At 38.0% G+C, this 27,203-nt stretch overlaps 1 protein-coding gene across 10 annotated transcripts in view; it reads right to left on the reverse strand.

Moving 5' to 3' along the window:
• Positions 1–27,203, reverse strand: part of TBC1D32 (TBC1 domain family member 32) — a 304,455-nt gene that overhangs the window by 150,416 nt on the left and 126,836 nt on the right. For all 10 annotated transcript variants that reach the window (XM_062186699.1, XM_062186693.1, XM_062186698.1 and 7 more), the window contains one exon: positions 5,792–5,880. In XM_062186699.1, coding sequence (XP_062042683.1) covers positions 5,792–5,880 — 89 coding nt within the window. The remainder of the gene's footprint in view (positions 1–5,791; positions 5,881–27,203) is intronic.

The raw sequence follows: 27,203 nt of genomic DNA on the forward strand, positions 1-27,203 counted from the left end.
GCAGATGAGATTCCCCTAAGCTGCCCCCAGGGAGAAGGCTGGGACTTCCATAGTATACATGCTGGTTTTTTTCTAAGGAATCTCCTTGTTCCATTACTCAGAAATTTCCATTTTACTTCCTTCCCTCATACACACACACACACACACACACAAGCTCATGCCTAAACATTCCCCCAACAAAAGAAAAAGCCCATATCTTATGAAGGTAACATGGATGAAGGCCCATCTTCTGTATTTTCTTTGGAGTTGATATATGGGCATAGAGCTGCTTCTCTTGTTTATTGTCCTATGGTGTATGGGCATGGCCTGGGAAAAATTGTTTTGCACAGTCTAGAGGACTGGTCATATCAACCAAAGGGACCTTCTAGAGAGGTTGGGTTGTACTCTGTTAGACACAAAATAGATGACAGTATTAAAGACAACTGGTCCAAAGAGAAGCAACAGGAGTACGGAAGCTATAGGCAAAAAGAAGATCAATAGTCAGGACTTTCATGACCAGATGTTAGGCCAAATATTCCAGTCTTGTTCAATTGTCTGCCCTTCTCCGAGAAGTACAAATGTGATTTTGTACTTGTTCAGTTTGACCTCCCAAAAACACATTTTTGGAGCATGACACAGATGCCCCTTAAGTCATCTGTGTCAGCATCTAGTTAGCATCTCTTAGTGCCACTTGTTTTGAGGCACTGGGTTTAACATCCCTAGTGTGGGGGCCCTAGACATGACAGCCTTTCAGTGGATGAACGCTGTGTTTTGTTTTCTCCCAAAGGAAGGGGCCCTGTTCTGGTTTGCTTTTGAGAGTCTGATACAGAGCCTGTTATGGGAGATTTGCCATTGTTCTGTACCTAGGGATCCATAACCTGTTAGTTGGAGTTGTCTTAGGTTGTAGGAACAGTAACCTGCTACATGGATTACATTCTCTCTAGAGGTAATTTTTGGTTTCCCAAAGGTGTATATGAGTTCCAAATAGCTTATTTTCTGGTAGACCAGTTGTGCTTTTTCTTGGGAACTCAGTAGCCACATCCTCCTGGAAGTTAAGGGTGCTAATGAAATGCCCCAAATTGGAGTCTCAGGAGGGGACAGAGTAGCAAACTATCCACATTTTAAATCATCTCTCCACCCTCCTCTCCAGAGATTGGTCCTCTCGGTACTCAGCAAAGGAACTGCACAAATAAGTGGGAGTTATCTATAAATCCTTGTTTAGCTAAACTGTCCAAGTTAGCTGTTGCTTCACACCCTGTTTAATAACCCATTTAAGGGCAAATAAAAATGGATAGGAGGGGTCTTTAGTCTCAATAATAATCAGGTGGGCATTAAGGCCTGGCCACGTATGTGTGAGGCCCAGACTTATCTATCTCTTCAGATGGGGTACTGGAAGAGAATTTATAAGGGAAGTGTGATCCTCCTTAAGGAAGGTACTCCATTGACTTCCATTACCTGACTGGCCTGCAAGGAGGACTGGCCTTGATAGGAGGTTAAGTCAGAATAGGTGGTGTCTCTAAAAGGAAAATCACGGTCATATCTGCAACGTCACTGACCCTACAGCATCCCCTCAGTAGAAAACTGTCTGCTGTATCAAATGCTACTGATAGTGACATGAGAATTAAAAGAATTCACTAGATGCATTAGCATGGAAGGTACAAGTGATCTTGATCTAAGCAAGGTGAACAGTTCTGACAGAGTTATAAAGATAAAAGTCACACTGAACCTCAGAAATATGTACAGTTTATAACCATAACTATTATTTATCCAGCTATACTACTAAAATAATATATCCGGGGTTGGCCTTGTGGCTTAGCAGGTGAAGCTGCCACCTGCAGTGTCGGCATCCCATATGGGCGCCAATTCAAGTCCTGGCTGCTCTACTTCCAATCCAACTCTCTGCCATGGCCTGGAAAAGCTCAAGTCCTTGGGTCCCTGCAACTTGCATGGGAGACCCAGAAGAAGTTCTTGGCTCCTGGATTCAGATCAGCGCAGCTCCAGCTATTGTGGCCAGTTGGTGAGTGAACCAGCAGATGGAGGACCTCTTTTTCTCTCTCTGGCTGTCCTTCTCTCACTGTGTAACTCTTTCAAATAAATAAATCTTTAAAAAAAAAGAATATATCCAACACAAATAAAACCAGCATATCAAAGAGATGCCTGGAGTCACATGTTCATTGTAGCACTATTCACACCAGCCAAGGTATGGAATCTAGGTGTCTGCAGATGGACGAGTGGATAAAGAAAAAATATATATATATAAATATATAATAGACACACACACAAAAATGAAATATTCTGTCCTAAAATTGAATGAAATCCTGTTATTTCAGTAACATAGATAGAACAGGAAGACATACAGTTAAATGAAAAAGTCAGGTACAGAAAGAGAAATACAACATGTTCTCACACATAACTAGAAGCTAAAAAAAAACATAGAACTAGAGAATAGAATAGTGGTCACTAGAAGCTAGCAAAGACAGTATGAAGGTGGGATAAAGGGAGGTTGGATAACAGGTTAAAAGAAACAAGTTCTGGTGTTCTAGCACAGTAGGGTAACTACAGCTTAAAATATTTTATGCTTTATAAAGAACAAGAAGAGAAGATTTTGAAGGTTCCCAACACAAAGAAACAACAAACGTTTAAAGATATGGAAATGCTTATTGCTCTTTTTTGATCCTTGTACATTATATACATGTACTGAATTGTCACATGTACCCCATAGATATGTATAATTAATATGTGTTATAATTTTGAAAAGAGAATAGAGAGAAAAAATCAAAGTATAATAGTCCAAGAAGTAAACAAAGGCAAACAAACGAAGTCGGACTAATTCACTGCATTCTAGACACTAGATAGTAGTTACAGGGAGGTATTCTCTGGACAGTTTGTTTTATTTGACAAATAAAGGTGTAGCTTCACACTAATAGGAAAGATTCAGCATGAAAGGATAGGCCAGAGAGGAGAAAAAGAGGGAGGAGGCTGATCAAAGGAGAAATCTTCTCAAATATTAGTCATTTATAAAGCAAATTTTCTAAGAAAACCTTAGCAAATTAAACTTTACAACTTTACATAGAATATGATACTATTGAAAAATGAAAAACCACATTTCACTAAGCCACATCCAAATGTTGGGGCAAATAAATTTTACCTTACCCCTAATGCCACTTCCAGACTTTTTTTTTTTTTTTAACAATATTTGAAAGGCAAAGTTACAAACAGAGAGGAAGCAACAGCGACAGAGGAGAGAGATCCTCAACAGTTGGTTCACTCCCCCAAATTCCCCTAAGGGCCAGGGCTGGACCCAGGCCCAAACCAGGAACCTGGAACTCCATCCAGGTATCTCACGTTGCTAGCACAGGCCCAGGTACTACCATCTTCTGCTGCTTCTGCAGTTGCATTAGTAGGGAGCTTGGTAAGAAGCAGAGTATCCGGGATGCCAGCCTCACAGGCAGAGGTTTAACCTGCTGCACCACAATGCAAGTTCTCACAACCAGACTTTTGCAGCAGAGGAAGATGTAAAGTGAATGGAACAAGCAATGCTCAATGTAGAGATCAGACACATTAATGAGAGGATCTACTGAAAACAATGGCACAAAAAGTAAAAAACAAAGAAAAAGGCAAAAGTCAAACTCACAGAAATATAAGATTTACAACACAATATAAAGTTCTGACATAATTGTCATCCCAAGGCCTCAATGACCAATGACAGACTAAAATCAGTGGAAAATAAATTATCTAACTTCCAAAATACAACATAAGCTTATAACTGAATTAATGAAAATAAATTTATTGTCAAAGAAATACTCATTAAAAAGGACATAAAGTTAAAATACAAACTTTTGCCCAGAAGGTTATTTTGTCATTTTATCTATTTGAACACTGATGTTATAAACATAGCAAATTTCTAGGCAGCATGTGGTAGACTATGAAGATACTAAAATAAAAGGAAAAAATTATTTCACAGTAAAACATAAAAACAGCACAGAACAAGTAGATATAAACAAATACAATAGACACCACTATGAGTACTATTATTACTATAATGTTTATTATGCTAGCTGTGTGCCTGCTTTAATGCACTTAATTTTTCATATATAAGTCTCATAATAACTCCATAAGAAAAACAATTATCCTCCATTTTACAGGGGAATGACTGAGATCCACCTGATAGAACTATTAAATGGCAGTCTGACTACAGAGTCTATGCTGCTCTCCAACACGCTGCACTTCTCCACTACACCTGCCAACCATGGGGCAGTCCATTTTCTAGAGCAGGATAGAATGACTGTATTTGGATATTATGGGAAAGTGCATGCTGTAAAATTAATTATTAAATATTAGTTATTAATTATTAACATAGTAGAAAAATGAAGACATTTACTCTATATCAATAACAAGAGGCCAAAACCTATGCTTTATAAAACGACAAAACTCAGAAACACACTTGCTATGCAAAGGGAGATTCTACTGAATGGATTTTTCCCAGTATCCTCCCATTGCTGTTTGAAATATGATATATCTGATGTGATAAACTGAGAGTGAAACCTTAATAATGAAAACACATTTTGAGATGGAAAAACTCTAACAGCTACAAGATTTTTACACATTCTTTGAACTAGAATATCCAAAGATAAAATTTAGTCATAATCAATGGCTAAAAAATGTTAAAATACAGATCTATAAAATACACTTCCATTGGAAAATTCTAACTTTAGAAAAGTAATCGCTTTATTTCATAAGTAGTACAATATCACTGACCTACCTCATGCGTGTAAAAGTTACTTTGCTAGTAGAAATGAGAAAAAAAATCATGAAACTATGAAAATAGAAAATTTCCTTAATTCAGCTACATTAGAGGGTAGTAATTTGTAAGAGGGAAGCAAGTTATAGAAATCTAACACATGACCAAAATACTGAGAACTGCATAATTCTCTATAGCCTTACAACTTTGCTTTACTTCCCATATGAATATGCAAATAACATATAAAATAAAATGAACTCAACCAGAAAGATTTGAACCTCAGGAAAAGAAAAAGTGGTAGAGTAGTGATTAACACCCAGGTGCAAATTTTGGCCCTAAGATAAATCATCCACTTAGGCAATAGTCTAGTCAAATATCAACTACTTAAGGAAGACTCAATTAACTCTTGAATAAAGAAAATGAAATAGTCCCCAAAATGTCTTCATTAAATGGAGCAAAAATGGAAGACATTGTACTAACACAGAATCTAATTTCAAACAAAGGCCATAGTATGAAAACATAAATGATGTATTTTAGATTGTCTATAATGTTAAAGAAAGACAAATTCTCTTTATTTTTTTATTTTGACAAATTACCTTTAAATATACTTGTAAATATTAGCTTGTTTTAAACATTTTTAAATACATAGAAGAAATGCTTAATTGTTTGCTATTTATAACCCATAATATCTAAAATAAAACGTAGGAGTGAGTATTAGGCCTAGTGATTATATGCTAATTAGGATGCTCAAATATCCCAAATCAGAAAGCTTGAGTTTGATACTCACCTCCAAACCTCTGATTCCAGCTTCTTGCTCTGTGGACAGACTTTGAAAAGCAGCAGTGATGAGGTAAGCAATTGGATCTCTGCTCCCCATGTGGGAGCTATAGACTTAGTTCTCAGCTCAAAGCTTCAGCCACGCACCAGCCCAGGCTCTTGCAGGTATTTGGGGAGTGAATGTACAGCTGGGAGATTCTCTCTCTCTTTCTCTACCTCTCTCTCTCTCTCTCTCCATCTCAAATAAACAATATTTAAAAATACATACATATAAAATAAAATTTACCACCTTACCTTAGACCAAAGATGTGTGATTGTTCATAGTTGAATAAAGACCGGATCTTAGCTTGAGAATTCAATGCTATAAGTCTATCAATAACATCCTGAAATAAAGAGTAAAACTCTGCTTAACTAAAACCATTTAAAGAAAATTTAAATCAACAAATATTCAGATTTATGGTCCTCAAATCTGATTTAACATTGAAATCACCTGGAAAGCTGTAAAAAACAAAACAAAACAAAACAAAAAACGCTAATACCAACCCTCAGAGATTTTTGAATTAACTGGTCTGGATGTGGCCTGCACATTAGGATTTGTAAGAGTTCCTGAAGTGTATTTAACATTCAACATAAGTGGAAAATCATCAGTTTACACTTCACTCTAGAACTGGTGAGCAATATAAAAGTCAAATTGATAAAATTTCCCAAACTGTAAACTACTTTAAAAAACAAATATGAAACTCATAAAGTGTGTCTGAATATTTTTATCTAGTAACTTTTGACACATTTTTTTAACAGCGGTTCCCTGGCTCATGAAAAGAAGTAGTTTCTAATGTATAGAACTTTAAAATAGATACCCAAGGCCTACCCAAGACCAACTAAGTCAATGAAATTCTGGAAGTAACACCCTTTCAAAGCTCCCCAAGATGTTATAATGTGTAGACAGGCTTCAACACCACTGACACAAGTGCAGGGAGAACCTCATGACCTTGGTGCCACCAGCTGTCCTAAACACTGACAATGCCAGCCACTACAAAATATTTACTGAGGTCTTTGTAAATAATGATGCAAAGACCATATCATCATACAAACAGGTGAGAATTGAGTTTGAAAAGAGGAATAAAGAATGAATAAGTCAAAATTACATTTGGTAAATTCTAATCAAAACACAGGAAAAAATAAATTTTTGACAAATTTATTAAAAATTTATATTCAGACGAGATCAGGTGCGTTCAGGGTGGTATCCATTTTAGTATTTTTTTTTTTGTTCTAGTACTATTGGTTGAACTCTGTAATTAACACACAATTATTCTTAGGTGTTTAAATTTTAACTGAAAAGTGTTAGGAATTTGGAAAACATTATGCTGGGTGAAATAAGCCAGTCCCAAAGGGACAAATATCATATGTTCTCAATGATCGGTGACAACTAACTGAGCACCAAAAAGGAAACCTGTTAAAGTGAAATGAACACTATGAGAAATGGTGACCTGATCAGCCCTTGCCCTGACTGTTGACGAACAACTTAATACATTATCTCTCTTAGTATTTTTTTGTTTGTTTGTTCTACTTAATACTTTTGGTTGAATACTGTAATCAATACACAGTTATTCTTAAGTGTTGCAACTTAACTGAAAATTGATCATTGTTAAATATAAGAGTGGGAATAAGAGAGGGAAGAGACGTGCAATTTGGGACATGCTCAAGCTGACTTGCTCCAAACGGTAGAGTTAGAAACATACCAGAGGATTCCAATTCAATCCCATCAAGGTGGCATGTACCAATGCCATCTCACTAGTCCAAGTGATCAATTTCCATTCACAACTGATCATAATGATAGGACTAAGAGCCAAAGGGATCACATAAACAAGACTAGTGGCTGCAAATACTAAGGGATAGAATAAAAAAGGGAGAGAACGATCCAACATGGGAAGCAAGATACACAGAAGACTCATAGAATGGCAGATGTCCTAAACAGCAATCTGGCCTCAGAATCAGCCCTTAAGGCATGCAGATCCAGCTGAAGAGCCCATGAGAGTATTTCAGGCATGGAAAGCCAAGACACTCTGGCAAAAAAAATAAAATAAAATAAAAAATGACCTAAATGAAAGATCTCAGCGAGTGAGATCCCAGTGGAAAGAACAGGTCATCAAAGAAGGAGGTACCTTTCTCTGAAGGGAAGAGAGAACTTCCACTCTGACTAAACCTTGTCTAAATATGATCAGAGTCGGCGAACACAAAAGGTTTCCATAGCCTTGGCAACTCATGACAAGAGCCTAGGGTGATTACTGATGCCATAAACAAGAGTGTCAATTTGATAAGTCAACAACAGGAGTCACTGTGCACTTACTCCTCATGTAGGATCTCTGTCCTTAATGTGCTGTACATTGTGATTTAATGCTATAACTAGTACTCCAACAGTATTTTTCACTTTGTGTTGCTATGTGGGTGCAAACTGTTGAACTCTTTACTTAATATATGCTAAACTGATCTTCTGTATATAAAGAGAATTGAAAATGAATCTTGATGTGAATGGAAGGGGAGAAGGAACGGGAGATGGGAGTGTTGCAGGTGTGAGGGAAGTTATGGGGGGGGGGGGAAGCCATTGTAACCCAAAAGCTGTACTTTGGAAATTTATATTCATTAAATAAAAGTTAAAAAAATTATATTCAACATTTAAGGAAGCATTTACTATTCTACAGGTATCTTGTAGAAAAATGTAAGTAATATTAACACAAGAGTTTAAATCAGCAAATATTGGCAAACTACCTAAGAAGAAAGAATAAAAAGTTTGCTATTTTAACATATCTATCATTGTCTGCTTCTAAGCTGAGCAAACTTGTTTCAAACATCATAATAGAACCTGAGCTTATCAACTCATATTCATATTCCTAGCTGCATACTCATACTCCAATTAATGGCAATACCAACTGTACTTCATTCTTCTGATCTCTTCACTGTGATTTCCATGATTTAGTTACAATAATAGGGCCACAGAGCTTTTTAAGTCGCCTAGATACTATTAAGTATCTACAGTAGACAAAACAAGAAAACTTGTTTACTACATAATTCTTCAATCACATACACACTTTTCATGCTTAATAACTATTTTCATTTAAAAGAAATGATCAATTATCATCACACTACAATAATCTTAACAGAATAATCTACAAAATTACTAATTTTGTATTACTGATCTGCTCTTATATGAAAACAGAAAGGACAACAATTTATACCCTACATGAAAATTTCTAAAATGATTTCTAGAGATTTTTCTTCCTTAGTAGGATATTAGTATAAACAAGTGTAAAGTGCACAGCAGTCTACATACAATGCTAATTCAGATTATTTGAGAGCTGTTAAAACCTTAAAAGGATAAAGTTCTAGCCCTGAATCTAGCACTAAGTACTGTAACAATAAAAATTATAGGAGATGCCATGATGGCTGAATAGGGAAAGGACATACTACTTTAAGCAAAGAGAAACTAGTAGCAACAAAGGGTAGGAAATGCATTGTTGAGAAGAGTTGGAGAGAAATCTGCACTGGAAACTACAAAAGGAAGAATGATGCCAGGGATCAGCACGAAAATTCAGAAGCAGGGCAACAAGCTCATACACAACACACAACCCCCGCAGCTGAGAGCTACAACACATCAGAAAGATCATTCCCCCAGACTAAGTGGGAATTATCCTTGATATGCAGGAATGGTTCAAAATTCACAAATAAATAAATGTGATACATCGCATTGACAAAATGAAGAATAAAAACAATATGATTATCTCAATAAATCAGAGAAAGCATCTAATAAACTTTGACATCCTTTCATGATGAAAACCTTAAGCAAATTGGACATAGAAGGAACATTCTTCAACACAATCAATGCAATTACAATGAACACACAGCCAGCATCCTACTGGACAGGGAAAGTTGAGAGCATTCCCACAAAGATCCGGAACTGAAGGACCCAAAGCTGGCGGGGTCCTTGGTAGCACCCTGGGGACCCAGAAATTCAGACTCCGGACACCAGGATGCAAACACAAGAGGCGGTTTATTTACATTTTGCGCAAAACAGACCCCTCCCTCCTGAGAGAGTGAGGTGCTGGATGAGGGTTACAGGCAGTATTTAAAGGTGAAAACCACAAAATTATCTTAAGCAAGTGAATACAAAGGGGAATGGGGTTTTTGTTTACAGTAATTTTACTTATCTTAGTATACAGCAGTTTTACTTATCTCAGTACACATCAGTTTTACTTATCTTAACCATTGCACAAGGGGGGTTTCCAAACTGGTATTTCCTGTTATCTGCTAAGTTGCAGTTTCCCAGAAACTGACCTTTCCTGAAACTTTCTTGTTTTTTAGCAGGTTAGACTCTGGTAAATTTTCAGAAGTCCTTCAGAACCAGATAAGGATGCCCACTCTCACAACTGCTACTCAATAAGGTTCTGCAAGTTTTAGCCAGAGCCATTAAGCAAGAAAAAGAAATCAAAGGGATATAAATTGGAAAGGAGGAAGTCAAATTATCCCTGTTTGCAGATGACATGATTCTAAACACAGGACTCCAACATGAAACTATTTAACTCATAAGAGAGTTTGGTGAAGTGGCAGGATATAAAATTAACACACACAAATCAATAGCCTTTGTATACACAGACAATGCCATGGCTGAGAAAGAACTTCTAAGATCAATCCCATTCACAATAGCTACCAAAAAAATTAAATACCTTGCAATATATTTAACCAAAGATATGAAAGAGCTCTATAATGAAAATTACAGAACATTAAAGAAATAGAAGAAGACACCAAAAAAATGGTAAAACTTTTCATGTTCATGGAAGAATTAATATCACCAAAATGTCCATACTACTGAAAGCAATTTACAAATTCAACATGATCCCAATCAAAACACCAATGAAACCCTTCTTAGATCTAAAGAAAAAAAATAATACTAAAATTCATATGAAAACACAAGAGATTCTGAATAGCTAAAGCAATCTTAGAACAGAAACAAATCTGGAGGCATCACAATACCAGATTTCAAGACATACTACAAGGAAGTTACAATGAAAACAGCCAGGTTATAGCACAAAAATTGATATGTAGACCAATGGAACATACTAGAAACTTCAGGAAGCAAGCCATATATCTATAACCAAACAATCTTTGACAAAGGACCTAAAATCAACCCCTAGAGAAAGGACAATCTTTAACAAATGGCGCTAGCAAAATTGAATCTCAGCATGCAGAAGTATCAAACAAGACCCCTGCCTACACCTTACACTAAAATGAACTGACAATGGATCAAGGATTCTCAATCTACAACATGATACCGTCAAATTACTAGAGGAGAACATTGGGAAAACTCTTCAAGATATTGGCATAGGCAAAGATTTCCTGAAAAACACCCCAGAAGCACAGGCAATCAAATCCAAAATAGACAAATGGGATTACATCAAGCTGAGAGGGTTCTGTACTGCAAAGGAAATACTCAGCAAAGTGAAGAGGCAACTGGGAGAAATTATTTGCAAACTATGAAACTGATGAAGGATTAATATCCAGAATCTATAAAGAGCTCAAGAAACTCAACAACAACAAAACCAACAATCCAGTTAAGAAATAGGCAAAGGACTTGAACAGGCTTTTCTCAAAAGAGGAAATTCAAATGGCCAACAGACACATGAAAAAATGCTCAGGATCACTATCAGGGAAATGCAAATCAAAAGCACAGTGAGGTTTCACCTCACACCACTTGGAATGGCTCTCATACCCATCAACAAACAATAAATGCTGGTGAGGATGTGGGGTAAAAGGTACTCTAATCCATGGCTGGAGAGAAGGTAAACTAGTATAGCCATTGTGGAAGACAGTATGGAGATTCCTCAGAAAGCTGAAAATGGGTATGACACAGTGATCCCATTCCTTGGAATATACCCAAGGGAAATTAAGTCAGCATATGAAAAAGTTATCTGTATCCCCATGTTTATTGCAGCTCAATTCACAATAGCTAAGGTATGCCATCAAATGATAATTTGATAAAAAAAAAACTGTGGTATATATATATATATATATACACTTTGGAATAGTTCTGAGCTATAAAAGGGAATGAAATCCTGTCTTTTGGAACAAAATAGACGCAACTGGAAACAATTACACTTAGTGAAATAAATCAGTCCCCAAAAGAAATACATATGTTTTCCCTATCTTTGATAACAATTAGAGTACTGAAAATGTAATGTACAAGAGGGAAATGGACATTTTGAGATTGATGAATGTTTATAGCCCTTATCTCTACTGTTAAAGAACAGTTTGTTTTTTTTTATTATTATTATTTGTTGAACCATTTGTCTAGTGTAGGGTGATTCTTATCAGAATAAAGTAAACTGGAAGTAGATAATTGTAAAAATTAAGAGAGAGGATAAGAAAGGAAGAAGGAGGAAAGGTGGAAGTGTGGGCAAGAGGGAGGATAAGATGGGAAGTATCACTATGCTCCTAATCTGAGTATAAAATGCATGAGATTTATTTACCTTAAATAAAATAAAATATAGATGAAGAATAAAAGTAAGAAATTTAATAAAAAGAATAAAAATGATAGAAAGAGACTTATTAAAAACAAGCTAATGGAAAAGTGGATTGCAACAAATTATCAATGATAACATATTTTCAGAGAACAAATTTTATGGTAAATAATTTCTTCTTCAAAGAGGATTACATTGATATATCACCACTTAGGAAAGAAAATGAAACTCCAGGGAAGCCTGCCTTATGGAGAGCTTCAGTATCTAAGTACCATAATGTGTGTCAATAAAGGAATCAGCTTCCCAGGAACAGGCAAGTGCAAATAAAGGCCTGAGACTTATAAAAAGTAGTGGGAAAGTTTATGTCTTTTTCAAAGATGCCATCCAGCTTGAAAGCAGGTCCAGCAACCTAACAGATGAGACTAAGACCCAGATTGGAAAAACAGAGGGGACTATCCACTCTATATAAATAGATACACAGTTGAGTGCCTATTCTTTAACAACTCTTCCAATGCCATCTTTATGCTATCTGATTCCTTTTACTTCAGAAACAGAGAAATCAAGGGTAAGAAATAGGTCAACCATAATGCCCCAATATTCCTCCACCTGTACTTTTAGGAGTGGCTTGCAACTGGCTAGTCTGAATAAAATAAAGCAAGTCAAGTTCCTTCACTAAGATTTTTCAAAGTGGAGAAGTACAGGAAAAGGCTGCTTTCCTGTTTGCAAAGTAGAGTGTACTGAATAGTGACACCTCCCCCAAATATTTGTCCACATTCTAGTTGCCAGAATCTGTGAATAACACCCTGTGAGTTAGTGATTGATGGCTTATATAATTGGGTTCCTGTCACCACATGGAGACCTGGATTGAGTTTCCACAGACAACCCAGCCCCTTTGAGCCATTTGGGAAATGAACTGTATATGGGATCTCTCTTTCTGTCTCTTTGAAGATTTATTTATCTGAAAGGAAGTTACAGAGAGAGAGGGAGAGATAGAAAGAGAGAACTCTTCCATCCACCGGTTCACTCCCCAAATGGTCACAACGGCCAGGGCTGTGACAGACCAAAGTCAGGAGCTTCTTTCTGTTTTCCCACATGGGTGCAGGGACCTAAGAACTTGGGACACCCTCCGCTGTTTTCCTAAGTGCATTAGCAGAGAACTGGATCCGAAGTGTAACAGTTGGGACTCAAACTGACAACCATATGGGATGCCTACATCACTGGCAGCAGCTTTACTCAATTCACCACAACACCAGCTTCTTTCTCTCTTTCTTAAAAACATAAACACATTTAAAGAAAGAAGATTTCTTGAGTTACGATCATCTAGTGTTATGGAACAGGACCCTAAAGCCAAGACAAATGTCCTTACAAGAGAAGACCAAGAGAAATTTAGGAAAGAAAAGAGGTCATAGTCATGTGAAGAAAGAGGGAGAAATTGGACTTCTGAAGCCACAAGACATCAGGCACCTGGGAATAAACAAACTAAACAATCACAGAAGGATTTGTCCCTGGAGCCTTGGGAAGGAGCAGGCCCTGCTGATAACTTGATTTCAGACTTCTGACTGTCAAAGAATAAATTTTGTTGTTTTAAGTCATGTGGTTTGTAGTAATTCTTTATGGCAGCTCTAGAAAACCAAAAAAAAAAAGGGGGGGGGAGGAGAAGATGAAGAGATCAGCACAGAGTAACAGGAAGTTTCTCTTATGGAGGATGGAGGACTATGGACTCTTTCTCCTACAGAGAAGACAATCCAAAGAAAATACTAATAATGAATACAGCAAGTTAAGGCTAGCATTGTGTCACAAGAAATTGTGTTGCCACCTGCAATGCCAGCATTCCAAATTAAGGCTACAGTTAGAATCATAAATACTCTGCTTCTGATCCAGCTCCTTGCTAATGCTGATTGGGAAGCAGTAGACGATGGCTTAAGTAGTTAGGCCCCAGACACCCATATGGGAGGCCCAGATGGAATTCCAGGCTCCTGGAATCAGACTGGCCCAGCCTTGGCCATTGTGGGCATTTAAGGAATGAACCAGCAAATGGAAGAGTGCTCTTTCTCTACCTCTACTTCTATCTCTATCACTCTGCCTTTCAAATAAATAAATAAAGCTTTAAAAACAGTAGCAAGCACTTGCATAGCACTTATCATCTGCTAGAAAATAACCTGAATGTCTAATACTTCATTTAATTTAGTTCATTTAAAATTCAAAACCACTGAGATAGGAACAATACTGTTCTTCTTTTAAGACTACTTTATTGGCCGGTGCCACGGCTCAATAGGCTAATCGTCTACCTTGCAGCGCCGGCACACCAGGTTCTAGTCCCGGTCGGGGCACCGGATTCTGTCCCAGTTGCCCCTCTTCCAGGCCAGCTCTCTGCTGTGGCCAGGGAGTGCAGTGGAGGATGGCCCAAGTGCTTGGGCCCTGCACCCCATGGGAGACCAGGAGAAGCACCTGGCTCCTGCCATCGGATCAGTGCAGTGCGCCGGCCACAGCATGGCGGCTGCAGCAGCCATTGGAGGGTGAACCAACAGCAAAGGAAGACCTTTCTCTCTGTCTCTCTCTCTCTCTCACTGTCCACTCTGCCTGTAAAAAAAGAGAGAGAGAGAGAGACTAATTTATTGAAGAAAGGCTGACAGAATTAGCTGTTTAATTTGTACAACTTGTAATTTAATGTGTACAACTTGATGACTTTGGAGGTATGTATACACCCATGAAATCTTAACTGCCATCTATACCATGAACGCCTTCAAAAGTTTTCTCTCACCTTATTATGTTTGAATGTGATAAGAGCATGTAGCATAAGATCAACCCTCTAAGCAAGTTTTTAAGTATATGATACAGTATTGTTAACCATGGATACTATGATATACAACATATCTTTAGAACTTACTTATCTTGTACAATGAAAACTTTGCACTTTTTGACTATTACCTGTCCACTGCCCTTCTTCTCCCATCCCATCCACTAGCAACAACTATTGTATTCCCTGTTTCCATGAGTTTGACTTTTTAAAAGTATTTCTGTATTTGGGAGACAGAAAGACAACGAGTCAGATCTTCCATCCACTGGTTGCTCCCCAAGGTCTAAACAGCTGAGTCTGGAACAGGTCAAAGCCAGAGTCAGGAACTTAACCCAAGTCTCCAATGTGCTGACTACTTGATCCATCACTTGCTGCCTACAAGCAAATGCATTATCAGAAATTTGGAATTTTCATAGGAGCTGGGACTCAAACACAGGCACTCCAATATGGAATGTAGGTGTCCAAGCCAACAATTCAACCACTATGTCAAACAATTGCTCCAAGTTATGCTATTTGAGATTCACAGTATAAGTGGAATCATGTAATATTTGTCCTCTGTCGCTCATTTCACATGGCACAGTGCCCTCTTTTTACAGAAGAGAAAACCAAGATCAAACTTGTCCAAGGCCATACAACTAGTAAACAGCAGAATCAAGAAGCAACTCCAGGCAATTTGATTTCAGAGTACAAACTCTAAAACATTACACTATTGGATTTCAAACAAAATCAAGATAGAAAGTGACATGGAACAAGGGAGAGTAGTAGGGAGATAGACACAGATGTGAACCTCATAGCATTTGCAATTCTTTTTCAAATTGTCCTTGATTTTCCTGAAAACCAGTTAATCCAATCAATAAATTTCCTCTTTTGACTAAGTTAATTCAAATTGCATTATTCTACCAAATACATATCATATCTATATTCCACTATCATAAAGCTGAAAGTAAGTGACAGAAACTAAGCAGCAACAGAAAATTTTATCTGTTATAGGGAAACACTATTTTCTGTTATTCATTTTTAATTTACTAAACTATTGCTTATGAGTTGTTCATACAGGCTGGCTAGAATTTTAGTAGATATCTGATAGAAAGCCATGGAAAATTAAGTTCTAATATCCCTAAAAGGTAAGGAATCTCTCATAATTAAGAAAAAAACAGTAGCACAAATATAAAACTAAGTTTTTACAAAAAGAAATGTCAGTGGCCTTTAAATAGGAAAAGATGTTCTATTGATAAGAAGAAATTATAAGTTAACGCTTCTCACTTATAGGACAGAAAAGTATCTTAACTTTTGACAACACAATGTTCCTAATCATCCTAATAAGAAAACAGGCACTATAACTTAACAATGGGAATACAAAAGGAATATTCCCAATGGAAGCAAATCAAGCAATAATTACCATATACTGGTATGTTTTATGATGAATTTACCTTTAAACTCAGTGATAGCACTTCTAGAAATTAGACCCCCAAGAAACTGTGGTAGGTAGAAGGTGGTTCCCAAGATTCTCAAACATCAAACATAAAAGCAAAGTGCTACTGTGAAGAAACTCTGCAGATGTAACTAAGTTCCTAATTAGTTGACTTTAAGATATCAAGGTGTGCCTGACCTAACCACATGAATAATTCAAAAGCAGATGTTTTCCCAACTGGCTAAAAAAAAAAAAAAAAACCAAGAATTCAGAGATATTAAAGGAATTGAAGGGATGTGATATAAAGTATGAAGAAAGTTCCCAATTCATGAAATGTAAAAGGCCATATGACAAATTGCTAAGAGCAGCCTCTAGAAATCAAGGGACAGCCCTGGCTGATGGACAATAAGGATCTAAGCAGTTCAGTCCTACAAACACAAGGAGCTGAATTTCAATAAACACAAGAAGGAAGCTGGAATATTTCCCAGATCGACCAGGCTAGCACAAGGCTTTGCTAAAACCTTAACTTCAACCATACAAAACCCTAAACAGAAAACTCGGGCACATCATATTAGACTTCTGATCTAAAAACATGAGTTCTCAAAAATGCGTGTTGTTTCACTTCTCTTAAGCTTGTTGGAATTTCTTAAGCACTACTGGAAAAAATACATATACATACTGGCAAATACAATTTAAGGCTACTAATCCTGGTATCATTTATAATAGCAAAACACCTAAAAGAAACCAAGTGTTCACTAATAGGTGACAGGATAATTAAACTCTGGCACAAACACACAACAACAGACAACACAACTGTAAAAAGGAGGGAAGTAAGAAAGAGCCCTATAAATGGGTATGAAATAACATCCAAAATATGTAATTAAGATAAAAATACAAAGGGCAGGACAGTGTTCATAGCATGGAAATTTTTGCTTGAGAAATCTGGAGATAAACAGAAGCAACCTAAGTGTCCATCCACCAAAAAACACATAAAGGAAATGTGGTACAATATACACAATGGAATATTACTCAGCCACAAAAGGGATGAAATGCTATAATTTTCAGTAACACAGATGGAATAGGAGGTCACTATGTTAAGTGAAATAAGCCAAGCACAGAGAGAAAAGTATCACATGATTTCACTTATACATTGACTCTAAAAATAGTATAATCTGATGCAAGTTAAAATTGAAACGGACTCCTAACAAGCAATCAGATTTAAGTAGTAATTAAAAGTCTCCTATTGGGGCTAGCATTGTGGTGTAAGCAGGCTAAGCTGCTGCCTGAAATGTGGACAGCCCAAATTGGTGGCAATTTGAACCCAACAACTTCACTTCTGATCAAGCTCCCTGCTAATGCATCTTTAAAAGCAGCAGAGAGGCCGGCGCCATGGCTCAATAGATTAATCTTCCACCTGTGGCGCCGGCACACAGGGTTCTACTCCCGGTCGGGGCGCCGGATTCTGTCCCGGTTGCTCCTCTTCCAGGCCAGCTCTCTGCTGTGGCCCGGGAGTGTAGTGGAGGATGGCCCAAGTGCTTGGGCCCTGCACCCGCATGGGAGACCAGGAAAAGGCCCTGGCTCCTGGCTTCAGATCAACGCGATGCGCCAGTTCAGCGCGTGCCGGCTGTGGCGGCCATTGGAGGGTGAACCAACTGCAAAAGGAAGACCTTTCTCTCTGTCTCTCTCTCTCTCACTGTTCACTCTGCCTGTCAAAAAATAAAATAAAATAAATAAATAAATAAATAAATAAATGCAGCAGAGAGTGCCTGAGTGCAAAGGCCACTACCACCCATGTGGGAGACCCGGATGGAGTAGCTGAACAGTGAGATGACACAATGACCTCATCCACAGAAAGATACCAGAAAAACAAAGGACCATGTTCCCAGAACAGACAGAACAGAACAAAGACTCCATGGGGAAGTGAGAAGAGAGGATGGACACTGAATCACTGGCAACATGCCACCAGTCACTCTGAACTGAGAAGCGCTGTTTCACCAGAGAAAGCTGGGAGGAGACTGCCATAGACCACACCACTGGCAGCTTTGACCAAAGCAAAATTTTATGATCCCCACAGGCTCCAAGTACAGCCTGGGGAGCTGTTGGGGGTCAGGGCAACTACACTGCCAAATGAAGGAATACTACATAGCCTCCCTTGCCACCCTAACAAAGCACTAGACTCAATTTGCTGTACTGACATAGCAAAGAAACCATGCTCAAAACTCTGCTCTGTCTCAGGGAAACTTAGGCAATACCACTGCTGATAGAAGATGCCAAGAGAGGACCACATAAAGGGTAGAGAGCAGATCCCCTGCACCCTGTGGCAGGAAAGTTCTGGGCATAGACCAATGCAATGAGAGGTTATGGGTTGCTGCTAGCTTGTGGCTGGGTTCCCAAGTTACCAACTGGTATGACACTAGAGATCTGGAGATCCTTGCATGCTGGGACTGGATATTTAGGTGGCTTCTGAGACATCCTGCAGAGTGGGAAGTGGGTCAGTACTTTAGATGGTACCCGCACCTGAATAGATGCTACCCCTGAGAGCAGTTGGTTCACATTGGCAAAGACAAAGGCTGGAATAGTGAACACACTAGCCACCTCCAACATCTCCTCCACTCACTAATGGTAACCAGAGGTGTCTAACATGCTCATCCAAAGCATCACTCTAGAATCTTCTCCAACCACAAAAAAATAGGCAGAGCTCCTTGCCCCCCCAGCATATACCCCTGGAACTCAATGGTAAGCCTTAAGTACTCAAGTGAGTCATACATTTACAGGAAGAAAACCCTCAATAAAAATAATGATAATGATTAATAATAATAATAATAAAGCCCATTCTCCAGGAGAGATAAACAAGTGATTCCCAAGTTGTGTAGGAAAAAAAAGGAAATATGAAGAAAGCACACCCCAAAAGGAAGCCAGTAATATATTACCATAGAACTGTGAAGAAGAGGAAACTGATGAAATGCTGGAAAAGGCATTAAAAAGAATGATTGTAAGGTTATGCAAGAACACAGAGAAACAGTTAAATGAAATAAAGAAGTCCTAAATGACATGAATGAGACATTCTGCAAAGAGACAGAGATACTGAACAAAATATTAGAAATCAAGTATTCAATAAGTCACATAAAAATACAGTTGAAAGCCTTAACAACAGACTTGGTGAGGCAAAAGACAGAATATCTGATTTAGAACACAGGTCTTTTATCAGACCAAAAAAAATTACAAAGACCAAAAACAGACATATGGAACATATGGGAAACCATTAAATGAACAAATATATGAGTCTTACGACTTGTGAGGTATGTAGAAAAAGAATGGCTTAGAAAAAATATTCAGTGAAATATGCAGCAGAAAATTTACCCAATATAGAGAAAGATATGGACATCCAAAAACAGGAAGCAAATAGGATCCTAAATAGTTATGACCATGAAAGATCATCATTACGACACACTATAAAATTTCAAAAGCAAAACATAAACACAATAACCTAAAATGTGCAAAATAGAAATGCCATATCACCTTCAAAAAATCTCCTCCCATCAGATTAACACCAGATTTCTCAAAAGAAATTCTACAAGCCTGGAGAAAATAGAGAAAGCCAGCCTAAATCCTAAAAGAAAAACAAAATTGTCAATAAAAAAAAATTACCCAGCACCAGAATATGTTACTCAGTGAAGTTCTAAATCATAATGAAGATAAAATACTTTCATAGACAAGCAAAAAAAATTGAATTTATCAATATCCACCAAGCATTGCAAGTGTTACTTAATAATGTACCACACACAGAAACAAAGACAATCAGCATCATGAAAGAAGGTGAATGCAGAAACCTCCAAGTAAAAGAAAAAAGAGAATTCAAAACAGAAAATAGGAAAAATCATAGGGAAATGAAAGAACCAAGTCATTATTTATCAATAATAATCTTGAATGTAAGTGAACTAAATTCCCAATTAAAATATACAGACTAGCTGAACTGATAAAAAAAATAAAATAAAATAAAAAACAAAACAACTATCCGTATGCTGCCTACAGGAAACACACTCAACTAATTAAGTTACAGAGAAACCTGGGAAGATGGCAGAGTAGGGAGGGAGCTTGCTGCTACAGTCTAGGAGAAGACAGTTAAAGAAAGTGCAAAGAGTGGAATCTCAGGGAAGAGTGAGGGAGAAAACAGCAGAGGAAACTCTACACAAATTGGAGGAACACAGTGGACCTATGCTGAGGGAACAGACATGCACAACTCAGGAACCCAGCAGCTGAGAGCCTTCAGATCAGCACTGGAGAGTGAGGTAAGATCAGACTGCAGCAGCCCAAGACACTGTAACAAACTCTCCACAGTAAAACATAGAGAAAAGATTCTAAAATGTGCATGAGACAAATACCAGATTACTGTCAGAGGATGCCCAATGAGACTCACAGCAGATTTCTCATCAGAAACACCACAGGCTAGGAAAGAATGGCGAGATATATTCCAAGTCTTAAGAGAAAGAACTGTTAACCCAGTATACTACACCCTACAAAGCTTTTTATTTATGAACAAAGGTGAAATAAAGACTTCCCATGACAAACAGAAATTGAAAGAATTTGTCACCACCAGTCCAGCATTGCAGAAGATGATTAAGGAAGTCCTGCACAGAAAAACATGGTCATCGCTATGAACGAAAGTAAGGGAGGGAAATCTCCCAATAAAAGCACACGGGATATGTACTCTATAGAATGCTATACAGCAGTTAAAAAAAATGAAAACCTGTCATTTGCAACAAAATGGAGGAATCTGGAAAACATCATGCTAAGTGAAATAAGCCAGCCTCAAAGGGACAAATATCATATATTCTCCCTGATCACTGACAACTAAATGAGTATCTAAAAGGAAACCTGTAGAAGTGAAACAGACACTGTGAGAAACAATGACTTGATCAGCTCTTATCCTGACTGTCAAGGAACAACTTACTATTTTGTTCCTTTTAGTATTTTTTGTTATACTTAATACCAATGGTTAAACTATTTACTTAAAACACAATTATTCTTAGGTGTTTAAATTTAACTGAAAAGTAATCCCTGTTAAATATAAGAGTGGAAATAAGAGAAGGAGATGACATACAGTTTGGCACACGCTCACTCGGACTTACCCCTAATGGTAGAGCAAGAAACGTGCCAGGAGATTCCAAATCAATCCCATTAAGGTGGCATGTACCAATGTTATCTTACCAGTTCAGTTTAAGTTCATAATCGATCATAATGATAGGGATAAGTGTCAAAGGGATCACATAAACAAGACTAGTGTCTGCAAATACTAACTGATAAAATTAAAAAGGAGGGAACAATCCAACATGCGAAGCGGGATACACAGCAGACTCATAGAATGGCAGATGCCCTAACCAGCACACTGGCCTCAGAATCAGCACTTAAGGCATTCAAATTCGGCTAAAAAGCTCATGAGAGTTTCTCAGGCTTGGGAAGCCAAATATACTATGGAAAAAAAAATGACCTAAATGAAATATCTCTGTGAGTGAGATCCCAGAGGAAAGAATGGGCCATCAAAGAAGGAGGTACTTTGCTCTGAAGGGAGAAGCGAACTTCCACTTTGATTATGGTCTTGTCTAAATAAGCTCAGAGTTTGTAAACTCAAGAAGCTTCCATAGCCTTGGCAGCTCATGACTAGAGCCTCAGGTGATTACTGACATCATGAATAAGAGTGTCAGTTGTTAAATCAACAACAGAGGAAATTGGGCACTTACTCCCAATATAGGATCTGTGTCCTTAATGTGTTCTACTATGTGAATTAATGGTAAAACAAGTACTCCAACAGTACTTTATACTTTGTGTTTCTGTGTGGGTGCAAACTGTTGAAATCTTTACTTACTATATACTAAATTGATCTTCTGTATATAAAGATAAATGAAAATAAATCTTGATGAAGAATCGGATGGGAGAGGGAGTGGGAGATGAGATGGTTGTGGGTGGGAGGAAGGTTATGGGGGAAATCCGCTATAATCCAAAAGTTGTACTTTGGAAATTTATATTTATTGAAAAAATTTTTAAAAATTTTTAAAAAATAAAATAAAAAAGTACAAAGGATATCCAAATTAAAAAATAGGATGTTGATGGAAAAATTGCACAGCAAAATTGCTACTTTTCAATATTCATCTGAATGTAAATGGCCTCAATTCTCCAGTTTAAAGACAGACTGGCTGAATGGATTAAAAAACAAAACCCAGTTATTTGCTGCCTACAAGAAACACATCTCACAGCTGGGCAAGATGGCGGAATAGGAAGGGAGCACACTGATAGTCCGGAAACAGACAGTTTAATAAAAGTGGAGATACTGCAGGTTCAAGGAAGAGTAGGGGAAGAAACAGCAGAGGAAACTCTTCCGGAACTAGTGATTCACAGTGGACCTGCGTGGAGAGCATGGGAGCCCAAGTTCGGGACACCAGCAGCAGAATCAACACACCAGCGCTGGAACGCGAGGTGAGCCGAACCTCAATAGCCTGAGACACTGGCAGGCAAGCAGAAAGAGGAGACTAGAGGGAACGAGGCTTGAAACCCCGTGAGGAAAAGTTCACCAGGCTAACTAGAAGAGAGAGAGGAAAAAAAAAAGTGACCGATACAGACACAAGTTTCTCTCTCTCTGCTCACCTCTCAAAGGTGAGCAAGACAAAGAGCAGGAGCCATTTTGGACATACTTCATAAGCAGGGAAACCTCAGGTCTGCACCGGCACTGAGCCAAGCATAAAAACCTGACTCTGGGCGGGGTGGGTGAAATAACAGGAGATTAGGACCTAGTGAATGAGTGGTGCTAATGAACTGAGACTGTGAAAAAAGAGACAGTGGGGGAGAGAACTCACAGAATTCACGTGAGTACTCTCTGGAGACGCTACAATGCAGTAATCTTGGCAACCCAGTGGGAGAGTGCAGGAGAATTTGAGCCCACACTGAGGGCAGCACAGATTCCCTGTGTGGTCCTTGGGAAAGAGCTTCCGATCTCTGGCTCCTGTGGGTATATCATTCACCTGCTAACTACCTCCAACTCCATTCAGCTGTGCAGAAATACTTCCCTTTTGAATCAAAAAAGAAAGAAAGAGAGAGAGATTTACCATGCCTAACCTGGGAGTGTCACTTTTGGCACACCCTTAACCCTGAGGAACCAAAAAGAGCTCTCAGGCCACACCCATCTCAAGCCTCTAAGGCTCCATCAAAAGCAGACAGTCCACTTAATACAGTCATAGTATAACAAGAAAAAACACCACAGAGAGGGAAGAAGAATCCAAAGATATCTCTACAATGCCAAGCAACAAACGCAAAAACCGAGGAAACAAGAACAAGGAAGATATTATGACACCCCCAAATGAACAAGACACTGCAAGCCAAGATTACAGGATACTATTAAAAACCCAACATTCGGGTTCAAGGAGTTCCTGAAGGCATGGAGACAGAGAAAGGATTAGAAGGCCTTTTTAGTGAGATACTTGCAGAGAACTTCCCGGGTTTGGAGAAGGACAGAGACATCCTAGTACAGGAAGCTCACAGAACCACTAGTAAACATGACCAAAAGATATCCTCACCACGACACGTGATAATCAAACTCACTACAGTGAAACATAAAGAAAAGGTTCTAAAATGTGCAAGAGAGAAACGCCAAATTACTCTCAGAGGACCTCCAATTAGACTCACAGCAGACTTCTCATCAGAAACCCTACAGGCTAGGAGGGAATGGCGAGATATAGCCCAGGTACTAAGAGAGAAAAACTGCCAGCCCAGAATATTATATCCTGCAAAGCTCTCATTTGTGAATGAAGGTGAAATAAAGACCTTTCATAGCAAACAGAAATTGAAGGAAATTTTTCACACTCGTCCAGCCCTGAAAAAGATGGTTAAAGATGTATTACACACAGAAACACAGAAACACGGTCATCAATATGAAAGAAGGTAGAGGAAGGAAACCTCACAGCAAAAGATCACAGGGAATTCAAAGCATATATTAGAAAATATCTTTGGCAAATGGCAGGGCAAACTTACTACTCATCAATAGTCACATTGAACGTTAATGGCCTGAACTGTCCAGTTAAAAGACACCGATTGGCTGATTGGGTTAAGGAACAAAACCCATCTATTTGCTGCTTACAAGAACTACATCTTTCCAACAAAGAAACATACAGACTGAAAGTGAAAGGCTAGAAAAAGATATACCATGCCAACAGAAATGAGAAAAGAGTGGGCATAGCCATATTAGTATTGGACAACATAAACTTTAACACAAAAACTGTTAAGAGAGACAAAGAGAGGCACTATATAATTATTAAGGGATCAATTCAACAGGAAGATATAATGATTATAAATGTATATGCACCTAATTACAGGGCACTGGTTTATTTAAAAGATTTCTTAAGGGACTGAAAGGGAGACTTAGACTCCAATACAATAGTACTGGGGATTTCAATACTCCACTCTCAGAAATAGATCAATAGGACAGAAGATCAACAAGGAAACAGTAGATTTAAATGACACTATAGCCCAAATGAATCTAACAGATATGTAAGAATTTTTCATCCTACAAATAAAGCATTTACATTCTTCTCAGCAGTACATGGAACCTTCTCTAAGATTGACCACATACTAGGCCATAAAGCAAGTCTCAGCAAATTCAAAAGAATTAGAATCATACCATGCAGCTTCTCAGACCATAAAGGAATGAAGTTGGAAATTAGCAACTCGGGAATCCTTAGAGCACATGCAAACACATGGAGATTGAACAACATGCTCCTGAATGAAAATGGGTCATAGAAGAAATTAAAAGAGAAATCAAAAATTTTCTGGAAGTAAATGAGGATAACAGCACAACATACCAAAACCTATTGGATACAGCAAAAGCAGTGTTAAGAGGAAAGTTTATATCAATAGGTGCCTACATCAAGAAATTGGAAAGGCACCAAATAAATGAGCATTCAATTCATCTCAAGGATCTAGAAAATCTGCAGCAAACCAGACCCAAATCTAGTAGGAGAAGAGAAATAATTAAAATCAGAGAAGAAATCAACAGGATTGAATCAAAAAAAAATTACAAAAAATCAGCCAAACGAGGAGCTGGTTTTTTGAAAAAATAAAGAAAATTGACACCCCATTGGCCCAACTAACTAAAAAAAGAAAAGACCCAAATCAATAAAATCAGAGATGAAAAAGGAAACATAACAACAGACACTGCAGAAATAAAAAGAATCTTCAGAAATTACTACAAAGACTTGAATGTCAGCAAACAGGGAAACCTGTCAGAAATGGATAGATTCCTGGACAAATGCAACCTAACTAAATTGAACCAGGAAGACATAGAAAACCTAAACAGACCCATAACTGAGTCAGAAATTGAAACAGTAATAAAGGCCCTCTCAACAAAGAAAAGCCCAGGACCAGATGGATTCAACGCTGAATTCTACCAGACAATTAAAGAACTAACTCCAATTCTTCTAAAACTATTCAGAACAATCGAAAAAGAGGGAATCCTCCCAAATTCTTTCTATGAAGCCAGCATCACCTTAATTCCTAAGCCGGAAAAAGATGCAGCATTGAAAGAGAATTACAGACCAATATCCCTGATGAACATAGATGCAAAAATCCTCAATAAAATTCTGGCCAATAGAATGCAACAACACATCAGAAAGATCATCCATCCAGACCAAGTGGGATTTATCCCTGGTATGCAGGGATAGTTCAACGTTCGCAAAACAATCAACATAATACACTACATTAGACTGCAGAAGAAAAACCATATGATTCTCTCAATAGACGCAGAGAAAGCATTTGATAAAATACAACACCCTTTCATGATGAAAACTCTAAGCAAATTGGGTATAGAAGGAACATTCCTCAATACAATCAAAGCAATATATGAAAAACCCATGGCCAACATCCTATTGAATGGGGAAAAGTTGGAAGCATTTCCACTGAGATCTGGTACCAGACAGGGATGCCCACTCTCACCACTGTTATTCAACATAGTTCTGGAAGTTTTAGCCAGAACCATCAGGCAAGAAAAAGAAATTAAAGGGATACAAATCGGGAAGGACGAACTCAAACTATCCCTCTTTGCAAATGATATGATTCTTTATTTAGGGGACCCAAAGTACTCTACTAAGAGATTATTGGAACTCATCGAAGAGTTTGGCAAAGTAGCAGGATATAAAATCAATGCACAAAAATCAACAGCCTTTGTATACACAGGCAATGCCATGGCGGAGGAAGAACTTCTAAGATCAATCCCATTCACAATAGCTACAAAAACAATCAAATACCTTGGAATAAACTTAACCAAGGACGTTAAAGAGCTCTACGATGAAAACTACAAAACCTTAAAGAAAGAAATAGAAGAGTATACCAAAAAATGGAGAAATCTTCCATGCTCATGGATTGGAAGAATCAACATCATCAAAATGTCCATTCTCCCAAAAGCAATTTATACATTCAATGCATTACCAATCAAGATACCAAAGACATTCTTCTCAGATCTGGAAAAAATGATGCTGAAATTCATATGGAGACAAAGGAGACCTCGAATAGCCAAAGCAATCTTGTACAACAAAAACAAAGCCGGAGACATCACAATACCAGATTTCAGGACATACTACAGGGCAGTTGTTATCAAAACAGCATGGTACTGGTACAGAAACAGATGGATAGACCAATGGAACAGAATAGAAACACCAGAAATCAATCCAAACATCTATAGCCAACTTATATTTGATCAAGGATCTAAAACCAATCCCTGGAATAAGGACAGCCTATTCAATAAATGGTGCTGGGAAAATTGGATTTCCACGTGCAGAAGCATGAAACAAGACCCCTACCTTTCACCTTACACGAAAATTCACTCAACATGGATAAAAGACTTAAATCTATGACCTGACACCATCAAATTATTAGAGAGCATTGGAAGATATAGGTACAGGCAAAGACTTCTTGGAAAAGACCCCAGGAGCACAGGCAGTCAAAACCAAA

Source organism: Lepus europaeus, chromosome 3 (genome assembly GCF_033115175.1).
Source record: "Lepus europaeus isolate LE1 chromosome 3, mLepTim1.pri, whole genome shotgun sequence".
Lineage (NCBI taxonomy): Eukaryota > Metazoa > Chordata > Mammalia > Lagomorpha > Leporidae > Lepus > Lepus europaeus.